Here is a 16,533-nt window from a genome sequence, read left to right as displayed (position 1 = left end):
GAAGAGGGTATCGAAAACCCTTCCATTGAACCAATAAAACGTCAACATAGTTAAGCTATTAAAATGCTAAAAACACTCTCAAGAGTTTTGGCGGGAATTTGTTTAGCCTAAAAATGTCGTGCGCCTTAGAACAGATCTTCTTGTAAATTCCCTTAAAAAGCCGACTGCGGCGCTAAGGATTAGAAGGTCTATTGTGCGGCACAATGAAGTCGAATGGATCTAAGTTGAGTAAGGGATGGATACACACAACGAAAATACCCAGAAAGTAGAAAGGTTCTGAAAGTTTATAAGAAAACGCTTACTTGAGTATACCACTGGAGCATTATCTTTCAATCTAAAACCGTATGAAAAGTACTTTTAGGTTCTTTGGCTCTCAAAACGTCTAAAAATTTTGCTGTTGAAATCAATATCCCTCCAAACCTCCCAATGCGAGATCTGTTGGGGGAAAGGGAGATTCTGTAATCCAAACTTTCCAGATATTGAAAATGTTCGCTAACTTAGTGCGCGTCTGAAGAGAATTTCTATATCAATAACAACAGGTGAAATAATGTGAATTTATGAAATTTCTCACTTGATGAGCTTTGGCTTCCTTCTTCTCACAATGAAACAAACAACAGCAATGATGATCAATATAATGACAACACATGATATAACCAATGGGATGAGTATCTATGAATTAAAAATTGAGGTCTGTCAACTCTTTAGTTTAATTTGTCTGTCTTGCCTCATGTTTAATGAAAATCGGCGCAGATGAGATGGAGTTATAAGATATACTTTAATAATTGGTCATTTGAAGTAATAAAAATTATGCTTTGAAAAAAATGATGTATTTACTTTAGGAAAGTAACAAAATTGTTTTATCACTGGCTAACTATCAACCAAATCAAATAAGAGCTTGTAAAAACTCCATCTCGTCCCAAATCAGCAGAAAGTGAACTATGTATCAAAGACAATGCAAAGGATTTTCTACCGTCTTTGTTGAGACAAGGTAGCAAATAAGTCATTTTAATTAAATCTTAAGGGGACATAAAAGTAGTAAAATATAAACATTAGGCGAACCGCGTGTCATTAAAGAGAACACAATTAAAATCACGTGTCCAAAACAAACTTGTAAGACAATTGAACAATCAAAATTAGCCATATTTAGTTTGATTTTTTATTTTGACATATGACATTTGTTTTGATTTTGTATCCGCTGCATACAATTTGTTTACAAATTTCGCAACTGTTATATCCCTTTAAGTAGTGCGATGGGTGATTAAACTTTAAAGGGACATAACCATCGAGTTTAAAGTTCGGGCTTGAGTTCAATCTCTAACCTTTCTCAGGCAAGAAAAAGTGAAGCCTTAAAAAATGCGCCGCATTTTTGACGACAGATTGAATCTAGCAATTCCTTTGTTTACGATTGATATTTTTTTCGAAATTTAGAGGTAAATTTTAGTTTCAATCTGTCATTTGTATAAAAACCAGGCGAGCCGCTCAAGGCCGCGCAACTTTGGTAGGATTTGTTGGCTTCAAATCCTACCAAGGAGATTGACTTCTAGCCCTTCGGGCTTATACTTCATTGGACATGTAAATCACCGATTAAGCGCCCGGGCGCTTATTTAATTTTTCAGGCTCTGAGAGGGGCGCTTATTCAAGCGGGGCACTTATTCAAGCGGGGCGCTTATTTTTTTATTTCAGAAATTCGTATATCAACAAATTCGGAATCTGCTTAAACTTAACTTCAAAAAAGGATGAATAAAAGAAAAATCCAATAAGAAACAGAAAAAAAAGAAAGCTGAAAGACCTTGATTTTTATTTTTGTTCCAATTTTTTTCGACTGTTAATCATCTGAAGAGAAATTCTTATCCCGGAAATTAGCCTAAGCCACCAATTCGAATAAGCGCCCCTCCCTGGAGGGGGGTGCTTATTCAAAGGGGGGCGCTTATTCGAGCGGGGCGCTTATAAAATTATTTTAACTAAATGGGGGGCGCTTATTCGAGCGGGGCGCTAATTCAAGCGGGGCGCTTAATCGGTGATTTACGGTACTTGCGAAATTTGGAAACAAACTGTATGCAGCGGATAGAAAATCAAAACAAATGTCACATGTCAAAATAAAAAATCAAACCAAATATGGCTAATTTTGATTGTTCAATTGTTTTACAAGTTTTTTTTTGACACGTGATTTTAATTGTTCTCTTTAATGACACGTGTTCGCGCAATGTTTACATTTTACTACTTTAATGTCCCTTTAAAGAATAACCTTACCTTGTCTTTCTTGTTGTTATCTTTTTGAGCTGATGATACTGAAAAATACGAATTGTATTGAATAATCATAAATAATTCTAAAATTACTCGCTAAAAAAATTATCACTCAACTTCTTCATGCTTTAGCAATGGAATATTGCATTGGGTTATTCCAGAAAAAGGAGGCTGAGGAGGTGTGACGTCCAGGGTGATTTAGAAAATAAAAAACCCGGGGAGTCTGGTTTTTCGAATGTAAAAATCCATGGTGGTCAGTAAAATGAGTTGGAAAAGTCAGGGGGGTAGTAATATATGGTTGAATTCCAAGGTGGTCAGTAAAACGAGTTCGAAAATCTAAAGTGGTCCAAAAAAGAGAGAAATATTGAAAAATAATCCAAGACCTCCTGAACATAGGGGGTACATATTTTTTTTGGAATAGCCCAATAAAAGATTTACCTGTACGTTTTTTATCTTGGCTTGTTGATGTTGTTATTGTGGTAAATAATGTTCTCGAAGTTGCTGAGGTCGTGCGCTTTGATATCGAGAAGGTTGAATAGGTATTATGTTTTGCAGTTGTTTTTGGTTGACCAGTGGCTGTTGTTATTGAGACTGAAGTACTTTGTAAGGTCGTAGGCGTGTGTGTTGTTTTCGTAGCTATTGAAATGCTTGTTGTTGATCTAGTTGTTGCTGTTTCCTTTGTTGAAGTAGCAGCAGTAGTTGTAGTAGTCGTAGCAGTTGATACAGTCGTAGCAGTTGTTTTAGCTGTTATTGTTGTTTTACTGGTTGTTTTAATTGGTGGAGCTAGAGTTGTATTCCCTTCAAAATTAAAATAAAACTCTTGATGAACTAGACACTCTATTCAACAAGCTTTCACTAAACTTATACAAACCCCGGGGGGGGTTACTTAGACAAATGGAGGGTATGGTATGTGCCGCCCTTAAGGGTACCTTTTTTGGACTTCCAAAGTCCCGCTAAGGGTCGGAAAAATCAGAAAATTAAATTTCAGTCCCACCAAGGGTCGGAAAAATAGGAAAATTTCAACTTTTTACCCCCTGAAAGATCGAAATTTGGTCAAAATTGGTCAAATTTGTCCCGCTAAGGGTATCGTAAAATTCCCAAAATTTTCCTTTGTTTTCTCCTTTTTAGTCCCAGTAAGGGTCCAAATTTCGAAAGTCGGGCGGCACCCCCCGTCAGCTCGCAACCCGAGTACCCCCCGGATACAAACGCCTGATTGCAAACAAATCTTTGTTGTGGCTCGTTCCCGGGGGGGGGGGGTGGGGTACTAAGGTTGGTGAATGAGGGGTATGTGTGGACGGGACCTCCGAAAACCGACCCTTAGAGAGACCAAATTTGTGTGAAAAAGTGACCCTTAGAGAGACTTTTTCGAAAAATTTTCTCTGATTTTCAAAAATTTCCTACCCTTAGTGAGACTTTTTTGTAATTTTTTCTCTCAAAATCAAATTTTTTTTCTAAAAATCGTGATTTTTCCCACCCTTAGAGAGACTACTTTGAAATTTCCTGATTTTTGTAACCCTTAGAGAAACTTTGAAAGGTGAAAAACCCGACCCTTACCGTCCGCACATACCCAGCACATATTTTTGCCTAAGTACCCCCCCCCCCGGGGGCTCATTTTCTGATAGTTTTCATAAAGCAGGTACTTTATAAATCACCGTTAATAAGCAGATATTCAAATATTGGGTATATGTTTTATTATATACCTAGAGGCAAAAACAAAACATAAATTATGTAAATAGTCGAAAGATTCACATACATAAAACACTCCCATAATCGAACGTTCGAATGTTTTTCTTTTTTAATAATTTTCTTAATTACTTTTGAGTCATAAAATTTGTTCATGAAATCGACAATAGATTTATTTCAATAAATTTCTTTGATAACAAGAGTGACAAAAAAATAAAACTTTGAAAGTAAAATTTGAAAAAAAATCTACCGTGGCATAATTGCCATGGTATAATCAGGAATTATCAATGTCTGTTTTTGCCTACCGGTATATAATAATACCGTTTACAATGCAGACAATGGCAAAAAAAGATAATATACACAAAATGCTACTGATGGGGGGGGGGTACTTAGGCAAAAATATGTGCTGGGTATGTGCGGACGGTAAGGGTCGGGTTTTTCACCTCTAAGGGTTACAAAAATCAGGAAATTTCAAAGTAGTCTCTCTAAGGGTGGGAAAAATCACGATTTTTAGAAAAAAAATGTGATTTTGAGAGAAAAAATTACAAAAAAGTCTCACTAAGGGTAGGAAATTTTTGAAAATCAGAGAAAATTTTTCGAAAAAGTCTCTCTAAAGGGTCACTTTTTCACTAAAATTTGGTCTCTCTAAGGGTCGGTTTTCGGAGGTCCCGTCCGCACATACCCCTCATTCACCAACCCTAGTACCCCCCCCCCCCGGGATACAGCAACAGTAACTTTGTGTTATAAAATATCTCTACTATAATATAAACTTTCAATCTTGTCAAATTCTTACTTTTTGTATGAAAACACCATGGAATATTGGACTGAGAAAATTTTGCGGTAGTTGGAAGAACCCAGCAGCATCCTTTTTCACGACACTGTGATTCAGTTATTCCAGGATATCCACAGTCAAGTTTATTTCCATTTTGTATATCACACTCACCTGGTAAGGGAATAACTTTCAGCCGTGAAACCAGCAAAAAACTTAAAGCTCAAAGTGAAAATCCTAAATAGGGGTTATAAATCAAAGCTAAATGCCATATATAGAGCATCAGGGAGGTTTGGGGGGAAGGGAAGAGAGTTCAGTTCAGTGTATTTTCCCAATCGCGACGAAATTTAAGAGTATTTATTTACACTGGGATAATGTTTTGGCCTGATTTTTGAGTGTAAGAGGATCTTACCGTATTTAGGATAGAGGAGTTTCGAATAAAATGCAATCTACTGAATGCAATAAAATAAAAATGATTATCTCATGCCAGAATTTTGTTACCTTTAGGCTGGTAGCACCAATTATGACCTTGTATAACATTCCAGCAGCAACCTCTTTGAGTGCAATCCTGTTTGTTAGTTCCTTCTTTCCCACAATCCCTTTTCTCATCTTTTAAGAGCATACACTGATCTATAACAAGTGATACTTTTATGGACCTACCTGGTTATGCATTTAACACATATAATTGATATCTACGTCAGCACGACTGTAAACAATGATTCAGAATACAAATAGTGACGATCTATTAAAATTAGTCGTTTGTTTCTTATAAAAAAAACGTTTAGAAATCAAAATTTTATGCTCTTTAAATATTCTTTCATATTCAAGACTTCGTGAGCAAAAAAAACATCTATCTCATTAAAGAATTGAGTAATTTGGCTAAGATCATTGATGTATGCTTTTTAATAGTGATTCTTATAGATAAAGATGCGTTTTTTGAGTTGAAAAATTCTTTTTTTTACAAAAATCTGCCTGAGCCATCTTTTACCTACTTTCATGCAAAAAATCAGAAAAATACAATAATCCAATTTTTCACAAAGTCCAAAAAACTCGTTTTTTTAGCCGTTTTTTGGCCCAAATTGGCCCAAAAACATTTTTTTTCGAAAATCGGGCTCTGTCACATTCGAGGGTTTATAGTTATGCAACTTTGTGCAAAAAATCATAAAGAATGAAAGAGCCAATCTCGAGAAAAGCTAATACCTACGTAATTGATAATGTGCTTATAAAAAAATATTTAATTTGGTCAGTTTTTTTATAAAAACACGCCAAACAACCAAAATTTCCTGTCCAAACACACATATTCTTCAAAAGTAAGCCCTCATGAGCAAAAAAAAACATCTATCTCATAAAAAAATTGAGTAATTTGACTAAAGAACATTGATATATGCTTATTAATAGTGATTCTTATAGATAAACATGCGTTTTTTGAGCCAACAAAATTTTTTTGCAAAAATCTGCTTGAGCCATCTTTTACCAATGATGCTAGCCTACTTTCATGCAAAAAATCAGAAAAAATTAATGATCCAATTTTTCACAAAGTCCAAAAAACCCGTTTTTTAGCCGTTTTTTAGCCCAAATTTGCCCCAAAAAATTTTTTTTCGAAAATCGGGCTCCGTCACATTTTGGCCACTACTATTTTGCACCTTTGTACCAAAAATCAAAAGATTCCTATGATTCAATCCTGAGAAAAGTTGGTAACAGACGGACGGACGGACAGACGGACGGACGGACGGACGAACACAGGTTAATTTATAGGACCTCCAGGTAGGTCCAATAAAAAAACATTACAGAAATTTAATTCATCCATAGCATAAAGAAGAATGGAAAAAATCAAAATGTTGTCATTTAGCCTCGTTACAAGTAGCGTGATGGCAGTAGGCCCGGGGGGGGGGGGGTACTTAGGCAAAATGGGTGCCGGGTATGTGCGAGGGTAAGGGTACCTTTTCTAATTCCTCAAAAGTCTCTCAAAGGGGTACAAATTCAAAAGTTAGTCTCTGAAAGGGTCCCAAAATCACAAAAATCAAAAATTTCTCTCTCAAAGGGTCACGATTTCCAAGAATTTTGACCAAAATTTGGTAAAAATCAAACCAAAATCTGGAAAAAATGGACCAAAATTTAGGAAAAAGTCTCTCAAAGGGTCCTAAAATCCCCAAAATTTTGTCTCTCAAAGGGTCGATTTTCGGCTCGGACATACCCGTCACCTCGCAAGCCTAGTACCCCCCTCCCCGGGGCAGTAGGTAGGTGCCCCCCAGTTGCCGAATTTTTTGGGGGTGCTGAAAGAAAAGGAAGGGGAGCAAAACAGATTACTAATTTCAGCGCCCCTTTGATTCTTTACACTTTAGAACTAGCAGTTTTCAGCAAAAAAATAGAAAACGACCCGAAATTTTCGTGCTCGCTTCGCTCCCCTAATTCTTACAAACATATTTCAATTTAAATAGGGGCCATCAAAATCCCAGCTTTCAGAAATTGCATATCATATATAATTAAATATCAATAGAGAGTTACTGCGGGGGTTATTGAAGGTAAATACACATTTCACACAGCTTTGACGGCCAAAATATTAAGGTTACCAACATTTTCAGGCTTAAAAATCAAAACAGTTAAGAATAACCGTATGCCTCAAAAATTTTGGACTTTCATGTGATTCAAAATTACATATATTATCATATAATTATAATTCTCCGGGACAAGTTTTACCTGGTATCGCTGTAGATGGATTTGAAGGTTGTTGTGTTGGAACATTAGTGGTTGGAAGTGAAACATCAAGTGTTCTTTTACCTTTAAAAACAAAACAAAAATTATATACGCTACATAGGCTGTCAGTATAGTTGGTATAAAAAACCCCAGTCTGGAAGCCTTTTATTCCTTTCCATTGTTTCTTACTTGAACTTGCATTTGAGAAATGAGTTTATTTTGCTCACTTTTGATCATGTTATTACACGTTTTTTCTTTTATTAGAACCCAGTTTATAAGAACATTGAGGCTGAAATTCGTCGAAAAATTAAGAACATCGTAAGAATATGCCCAGCCTCAGTTTGGAAAAAAATGACAAGAAACTACAATTTTTTCCTCTTTTCAAGCAGTTTTAAACAAACTTAGGAATGGATTTTCAAAATCGAGAGTCAAATGTTGTCCAAATTTTACCAATTTTAAGTGCTCTTTATTTTGCATGATATTGTCGATTTAGAGTAGTCTGAAAATTTAAGAACGCATCTCAGAACATTTCAGGCTGAAAATTGCTAAAAAAATAAGCACATCCAGGCTCAGCCAAATTTTAGGTGTTCTAATTAAAAAAAAAACGTGTAAATCTTAAACCAATCCCAAGAGGAGTACTTGGTAACGTGATCAAAAACGGAGCTAATCGATTTTCATCTTTTGGGGTATAACAAAGGAAAAGCTAATAAAAAGTTAAAACAATAAGCTTCCAGACCAGTGTTTTTACAAAGACTTTGGTGTTAGTATCTCTCTCATTAGTTTTGTAGATGATATGGCCTCAACAGTTAGTTCCACTAATGAAATTTAAGTGATCAAAGTTAAACACACCCCTAACTCACAGTCCCAGTAGAACTTCTTCGAAGAGTGGGGGATAAGAATTTCTATCGAAAAAAAGTATTTTTGTGGGGTCAAAAAATCCAGTGAAGCTTATGGTTTTGAAGTGCAATCTTTTTTATTGAATTTAAAATAGGGATGTAAGTGTTTTAAGTATACCTGATATCTTCAATAAGAATGTCTTTGTTATATTACGATTGTGATCATCTCTGCATATAAATGTAAACTTGATGAGAGATGCTGGATTTGGGAAGCGATTGCATGCTCCACCGTTGTTTTCACACTAAAAGATTGAACGAATTCATTGTAAACGACACACACTACAATTTGTTATACTTCACACTATTTTTATAAGCACAATTTTGTAAGAAAGACGCTAGAAACTAGGACAAAGTAGAGCCTGGAAGTGCTAAATTTCAAGAAATTTAAATAGACGAAATAGCAAAAGTTTGGTAAAAAGTCAAAAACCAGGCTATCAGGATGAGAATAATTTGACACTCAAAGTGCCAAATAAATAAGAAAAGCCTTAAACAAACCAAAAAAAGAGATACATTTTGTGTATAGCCTGAATATCCAGGCGATAAACTATTTCACAGTCTAGTTTTTGATATTTCATGTTGTTGGTTTTATACCACCTGGTCTTCCCTAAAGCGATTTGCATTCTCAAATCAGAATGCAGTAAGCTTTCTTGCGCCCGCTTCGCTAAAGCTGTAAGGCCTAATCTACATGACACTGAGAAATTATGTATTAAAAACAGGGTTATTAAAGTCTATTCACGATAAGTGTGCACTCTTTTTTCTTTTACCTATAACTAAGGAATATTACTATAAGGAATTCTTCAATCTTTATAAATTTGGTATCATTGGGAAGATATTAGTGAGTGGAACAATTTGAAATAGAAAAATCTTTAAACAAATTCTAAAAATGAAGACGAAAATGAAGAAGAAAAAAAAAGAAGATCTTGTAGAAAAGTGCTATAACTTTCATTTTTACTGGAGAGATTCTTTAATCTTAGGAGATCATCACTGTGAAGAAATTTCATTGAAATATTTATTCAATATAAAGTTTTGATACAAAGTTAATAAGTGATTGACCCCAAAAAAACAGCAAAAAACTGCAGAAAACAGCGTTTTTAGACGTCAATCAGCTTATAACTTTGTTTGATATCTTTTGACTAAATGGCTATTTTTGAGAATTTTTTTCACAGTGATGACGTTCGATGATCAAGGATTCACTTCAGTGAAAATGATAGTTATAGCACTTTTCTACAAGATCTTCTTTTTTTTCTTCTTCATTTTCATCTTCATTTTTAGAATTTTTTTAAAGATTTTTTTATTTCAAACTGTTCCACTCACAAATATCTTTCCAATGATACCAAATTTATAAAGATTGAAGAATTCCTCAAAAAGTTATAGGTAAAAGAAAAAAGCGTGCACACTTATCGTGAATAGACTTTAGCCATAATTTTCAAACGTGCACGGTAAACAACTAAAGGCGCCCTTTAAAATCAACCCCAAGAGTGCTAATGTCGAGTATATTGGACATGGACATGGACATGGACTATTTTAGGAGGGCGAATCCCTCCTGTAAATGCCAAGTGTGAGTCAGAAATCGTGAATTTTGGTCTAGCTCGTAGGAATTGAATTGTTATTCATGGTCAAGCAAAAAAATATTCAAAAGTTAGTCTTTCCAACGACATTTTAAAGTCAAAAAGGTCAAAAGAATATAAAAATTTGACAAAAATCCACTTTTTTGAGATTTTGACCGCTTTTTGACCATTTTTGGTCAACGAACAACAAGTGATCCAAGCACCTCCAAATTTGGCCCCCTGTTATACTTTATTTTGTCCTCTAGCGAATTGATTTTGAGTTTTACCACTGGACACCTTTCCGTCATTCATTCAGGTCCGCCGCCTACTTCATTCAACCCGGTCCACCCCGCCGAAGGCACCCAAAAGAAAGAAGAGACTCTAAGCTATCCAACGAGCTATGAACGAACTAGAGATTTTCTTAAAAAATTTAGAAGAAAAGGACCGTGGTACTTAAAGGGTTAACCATCTGAGGAGAAAAAATCACTTTCATTACAAGAATCACCCTCTTTTTAAACACAATCGTGCAACTTTTTTTGGCATTCCCAGTCCTTTGAAACGAGTGCGGCCCTTCCAAATTGGAGATCGCATATTCGCCAGATCTTTTGTTTTCGCGCATCCCTTTAGAGCTTTAGCGTGGTGGGTAGAAATCAATGATGATCTGATCTCAGGTTATAATAGGGGGGGTGAATACACAACTCACTAACTCAGTTGGACTTGCCTGTAAACAGTTTGGTTTATTTAAATCATCAGAAGCTAATTCCCATGTCGGGTTACTATTTGTGATATTGATAAAAGAATCATTCTCCATATCAAAGGATTCAAGTTTTTCTATCCTGCAGCTGTTCTTTTGAAATGATTCCAGACCTATTTTCCAACAACCAGTAAACCACTCAACCGTTGGTATTACGTAATTTTCACCAGCATTTTTTTGTTGATATACTAACAAGTTCTCTAAAAATAAGAGAAATATGATATCTAATCACTATGAAGGGCTCCAGGGGTGCTTAGGCAAAATCAAACCTTTTAAGACCAATGACGAATACATTCGACATGGGGTGTTAAAGAAGGTGGCCTTCATTTAACCCCCAGTCTGAATACGGGATAAAAATTTCGACTTAAATCTCAATGGGGATAAGAATTCTATTGCTCCAAAGTTAAGAAATCCAGTGGGGATGGTTTTGGTGTGCAATTTCTAAACAATGAATTTCGAATGGGGAAGAAATCAAAGTCAATTTCTCAGTGGGGCTGAAACTCTAGGGTATTTTTCCCTCCAGGGACGAAGTTTTGCCATATTTTCCAGTGGGGCCAGTGGGTCTGTGAAACAGGGGTGTAATTTTCAAAAAAGTTGGAAAGAATAGGCTCGCTCGCTAAAGCGTTTAGGTAATACCTTATAGGGAGGATCTTCTTCGTTCTGCACGTTCGGGAAGTTCTTCGCAATTTGTAAGATTCTTCCCGTTCGGGCTAGAGGAAGGAGGGTAATCAGTGTGCTTTTGCGGCCAAATCAAATTCTCAACTTCTCTTCTCTGCTTCTCAAAATCTCAGACACTCTCCTTCGTAGATGCTTTGGCAATTTTTGATTTTGCACAATTATCTTCATTTTTAGACATTTTCAGGCATGATTTTTTTTTAATCATAGCCGTTTTGATACAATTTTGCTAGTTTTAAGCCCTATTAACATAGCTCTGAATTTAAAATTTGAGCTCTGAGAAGTATATTATCAATAAAGCTAAGGTAAGAAGCAGATATACAGATCTGAGATGCGGAGTTTCAAGTCTTTGAGGCAGTAAGATTCATATTTGTGAAGCAGAGTTTTAGATCTGAGAATGTGAGAAGCAAATCTCAAAAGCTGAGATGCAGGGGTGAAACTCTAAAAAGTCATTTGGCCGTAAAGGCACACTGGGGTACTCCAGTAAATTAAAGATAAAGAAATACCTTTAAAGTAACCAGATGTTTGACATCCGCTTTTGTATGATAAGAATGTCTGCTTTGTATCAGGACAGTAACATTTAGTGCAAGGTTGAATACATATTGCATTCAATGAAGAACAAAACGTTCTGTTTCCGGGTCTGATATTCTGAAATTGATCTTGTGATGTGCAAAACACGATCTGCTTTTCTAGCCATGACATCTTTTCTCTGAGAAACTCAGCTTTCAAGGTATTAACACTTTGATAGATGGTTACAATAACAAATACTGCATATATTTTGAACCATCGTAGATTCATTTTGGTACGATTTCCTTTAAAGTCGGTGTTTTTTTACAATGTATCTAAAACAAAAAATCATAGTCCAAAGCCTTTAATGATGAATGTCACAAGAATCATTTGTTACTGCTTGAGTTTTAAACAACCCTTCAGTGTCTTCAGGTACTTACAATTCTTTTTTACTGCTTATACAAAGTGTTTATCATTTTTGAAGCCCAATAAGTAGTATTAAAACCTGCTTTACCTACCAAGATTTTCGAAAGATTAAATTTCTTAGTTCTGATTCTGCCAAGTCTAGTTCAATTTCGCAATAATCCTTCTAGTAGTATTTTTTCAAGTTGATCTTAAGAACACTAAAACTAGTTATCTTTACAGGAATTTGACTTACGCTTGTGCACAAAGTTTGATTAAAGATCCCGGTCTATGTCTAATCAATCATTAAAAAGTGAATCTATAACTCTAAATTATAAAAAAATTTATAATCGAGTAACGACTCGTACAAAAAAAGAAGCAACGAAATGATCGAAGGTTGTCTGTAATTTTGTAAACTTTCCAAACCAAATTCTTCTTATAAGTTTGTGTACACTCTATCAGCAAGTAAACATCTAGCCTAAACATGTTATGGTACTATAAGTATCAAATAGCAAACCTTTTGTTTACACTGTATTCAAAATAGAAGTTTTAAATTACATCCAAAATAACTTTAAAAACGAAAGTCATTAGTTATTCTATCTGGAAAATACCATAGATTTCATGACGACAGGTCATCCATTCTGCGCGTACCACGTACCACGTACCACGGGGATGTGCTGCTGGTTAGGGTACATGGGATACCTTTTTTTAACTCCATGAGTCCCACGTAGGGTCGCAAAAACACCAAAATAAAAAAATAAGACCCTCTTAGGGTACCTTTTTGGGAGAATTTAGGAAAAAGTGGGAAATTTTGAGAAGATTTTGGAATTTCAGTCCCTTTCATGTTATTTTTTTCGCAAATTTTAACAAAAATTTTCTACAAAAGTCCCACGTAGGTTCGTCGGTGGGCAAGGGTAGTGCCCCCCCCATGGGACAAGAGGGATTAAAGTAAATGTGATGATCTGATCTGCTTGCTTACCCTAAAACCTGAAACATTCAAAACAACTCTGCCTTTTGCCTGAAAAAGTGACTGTGTTCTAATGTTTATATGATATTGATGCGATTGTTTCCTTTAGTTACCTTTAGCCTTAAAAGCTAGTTTGATAACAATTTCAAACCTTGATGAAAGTGGTCCACCAACCTGGGTAGGTATTTTAGGTCTTACCATGACCTCATGAGTATACATGCCAGTGCAGAGTAACAAGAATCTATGCATAAAGAAACTAATCCATACGACACCCCTGCCCCGGTGGAACTTTTTTTCTCAGTTGGGATAAGAATTCCTATTGAAATCCCAATGGAGATATTTGGAGAATTGGAGAAATTCCTTTGTTCCAAGGCTAATAAAGTTCAGAGGCAATGGTTTTGTGTTTTGAAGTGCAATTTTTAAACATTGAATTTCAAATGGGGATGAAATAAAAGTTAATTTCCAAGTGGGGCTGAATTTTAAGGTATTTTTCCACCGGGAACAAAATTTTTGTCAATCTTTCCAGTAGTGCTGCGCTCCCAACGGGTCTGTGACGCAGGAGTGTCATAGAGTTGGAAACAGAATCTCATGATCATTACTAATTTCTTTCTAAGTACTCCACTGGCATATGTTAACATTTGCATTCATTTTCCCAGGTAATGAACTGATAGAAAAAAATAATTAGATTTTTGATTTATTACAATGCACTTAAATATAAAAAAATGTACAATTTTGAGAATTTATGTGTAATATCTTAAGAAAACTAATTTTCTCGAAATAAATCTTTTTTTGATTAGAATTTGTGAAAGCTTTTGAAAAAATGATAGAATTCTGGCTCAAAAAGGATGTCAAATCGCGAAGAATAACTTTCACAAAAAGCGTCGAATTTACCATACCATTCTACCTTCGAATACCATGAAAACTGTTTCACATGAAAATTAGTCACGTTAGGTATTTAAAAAAGAATTAAAAAATCTAAGATCTTTTGAAACCATTTGCGTTTGAATAGTTAACTGAAAGAGTAAATCTCTAAACTATCTGTTAAAGTGTCTTAAAGCTACCCGTAGATAGGGTTTATATGTGTGTTTGGCGAAGCTGAGCCAACATCAGGTTCAGTATAAATGTTATCATCTGACAGATCCTGGTTAAGAAGACCATCTTTTGCATAATAACTATTTTCTTGTTGTCTTTGAGCCAATGGCGACGGTTCTTTTTCATAATAAAAGTTCTCTGTGTCTGATTGGAGAAAACTTTGAGCGGCAGGCGAAGGTTCAGTTTCGTAGTAAATATTCTCATTTTCTTCGCGTAAAAAACTATTAGCTGGCTCGTAAGAGGCATTCTGTTCTCTTTTTATCGTCACTCCAGGTAAATCGGACACTTGACCAGAACTTTCTGGTAAATCAGCAACCTCGTAAGCATTCAATTTTCTTGGTGATTGTGGCTTTTTATGAATTGGATTCGGTGTATCTGCCTCTTGATAGATCTGCTCATCCAGTACGGGTTTTGGTTTTGTTGCGACATCTTCGTATTCGTTCAGAGGTAGATTTGAGCTCGAGTCTTCGTATATCAGATTTGGTGTTACGAATCTTGGGCCAGTGACTTCGTACCCTTCATTATCTGCTGGATGCGTTTTTGATTGCTTTTTGTTCTTGTTTTTCTTTTTCTTTGGCTTCTGTTCGACATATTCGTAGTTGTTGTTGTTGGGTATTTCTTTCGATACCTACAATAAACGTTCTCATTACTATTATTTTTTGAAAAGTCTTGGAAACAATTGTATAGACATCCTGAAAGAACTTGGAATACTTGAAACATACCCGTCACTTGCTTTGCTTAAGAAGCCCCCCTCCAGACCTGTTCCTTTTAACCTAAGCTAACAAAAACGTAGGAAAACTTGAAAGTTCCACTTTTTATGATGTCTCAGCGGTTAATAAATCTTCACACAATTCATTTGCAATTTGTAATACAGTCAATTTTCTCTCTTAGCTTAACCTCTATAATTCGAATATCTCCATAAATCGAACCAAAACATTGATCTAGCCATCGGGGGAAAGTAGGTATAAACTCTCCATAATTAGATTCGTACTTTAACTTTGAAGCTAATTCTTTGTTTGTCTTGATTTTGAACCTTTTTATATAAAATCGAAATATGTCACCAAAAACACAATGTCACAATTATAGGTTCAATTCCAAAATCTTCCAAATGTAGTAGGGGGCCAAGCCTGAGATCCCGTGCAACCTTTTTACGATCGAGCAATTTTTAAAAATGGCTAGTTTGTAAAAAAGATGTCACGAGAACCCAGGCTTGGCCCCCCTACTAATGCCAACAAATAACGTAAACAGTGTACCTGTGAAAAGTCTGCATAATCATATGTGTTGTCGGCACTCTTTTGTCTCTTTATGGTCCCTACGGATGAAAAAAATGGCTACCAATCCTTGTTTTCAACATCGTAAGGTAAATAGTAGGTTTGAAGCATTAAGTTTAAAGCCAGAAGGGCTAGAGTAGAACCTCTAACCTTTCTCGGGCAAGAAAAAGTGAAGCCATTTATTCCCCATCTAGAACGCGCTTAGAACGCACCGCAATCATGACGACGGATTGTATCTAGTTCCTTTGTTTTTGAGGCCTGCTTTTTTGAAATCTAGCAGTAGACTTTACTTTAGATCTGGCTTTTGTGTAGAAACCACGCGCGGGCGTTCTGGATGGGAAATTAAGTAGCTTCTTTTCCCATCCAGGAGTCTCGAGTCGAGCCGTTAGGGCTTGGAAGTCAATGGTTTGAAGTACTTAAAATTATGGGAATTGGTCAAACAATGGATAACTCCAAAAACATTACATAATCTTAGCAACCAATAAAGATAAAAATCAAGCACAAAGATATTGGTATGCTATTAGCGTTATCTACTGACCTTTATATACCCTGGAGAAAGCTTCTCAATCCCAGCCAAGCAAAATCTTTGATCGGAGTTTTTTGAAAGTTGGTACCCTCATGTCGGCACTACTCGATAGCGGTGTAAATGCATCGAGAGCGCTAGGTCTACATTTTCTCAAATTCTTTTGATGATGTAGCGGCGTTAGACGTTAACTTTTGCATTGCAATGCCTTCTCCTTGGCTACCAATTCTAAAAAAACTCTAATCAAAGATGGCGGATATTGCTTGGTCCAGGGTTATATAAAGGTCAGTGGGGTTATCCTGACGCCAAGATTAGGCAATGTTATGGAGCCATTACATAATGTTTTCGCTGGGAATTTTCAGAGTCAAAATGGTATCACGTCCTTCGAAAGGTGTATACACTCTTCTTAAATTGCATAAAATAATTAATAACCTCGTTGTTATAGACTTGCCGCTAACGATACACCAACGTCGTCAGACATGATTAATGTTTGCAAGAGTTTGCGGTTT

At 35.8% G+C, this 16,533-nt stretch overlaps 2 protein-coding genes and 1 long non-coding RNA gene across 3 annotated transcripts in view; 1 reads left to right on the top strand and 2 right to left on the bottom strand.

Moving 5' to 3' along the window:
* The window catches only part of LOC136817659 (neuroblast differentiation-associated protein AHNAK-like), a 301,580-nt gene that overhangs the window by 173,554 nt on the left and 111,493 nt on the right, over positions 1–16,533 (top strand).
* Positions 303–3,042, bottom strand: LOC136817660 (uncharacterized). The gene is made up of 3 exons (XR_010848128.1): positions 2,683–3,042; positions 2,251–2,288; positions 303–669 (listed from the first exon to the last, which is right to left on the bottom strand). It is a non-coding gene; the product is annotated as an uncharacterized lncRNA (long non-coding RNA).
* Positions 14,127–16,505, bottom strand: LOC136817643 (uncharacterized). The gene is made up of 3 exons (XM_067073963.1): positions 16,472–16,505; positions 15,484–15,542; positions 14,127–14,858 (listed from the first exon to the last, which is right to left on the bottom strand). Exons 1-3 carry the CDS (start codon positions 16,503–16,505, stop codon positions 14,196–14,198), a joined length of 756 nt encoding a protein of 251 aa, XP_066930064.1. The 3' UTR covers positions 14,127–14,195.

This window comes from Clytia hemisphaerica, unplaced genomic scaffold (genome assembly GCF_902728285.1).
Source record: "Clytia hemisphaerica strain Z4C2 unplaced genomic scaffold, Clytia hemisphaerica genome assembly, whole genome shotgun sequence".
Lineage (NCBI taxonomy): Eukaryota > Metazoa > Cnidaria > Hydrozoa > Leptothecata > Clytiidae > Clytia > Clytia hemisphaerica.
The sequence above is the reverse complement of the archived record's forward strand: the minus strand, read 5'-3'. Positions and strand labels throughout refer to the sequence as shown.

Coding starts and splice junctions, on each gene's coding strand:
- LOC136817643 (XM_067073963.1), bottom strand. CDS start 16,505: ATGTCTGACGACGTTGGTGTATCGTTAGCGGCAA. Junction 15,543..16,471: donor TGGTGTATCGTTAGCGGCAA/GTCTATAACAAC, acceptor TTTCATCCGTAG/GGACCATAAAGAGACAAAAG. Junction 14,859..15,483: donor ATTATGCAGACTTTTCACAG/GTACACTGTTTA, acceptor CGTTTATTGTAG/GTATCGAAAGAAATACCCAA.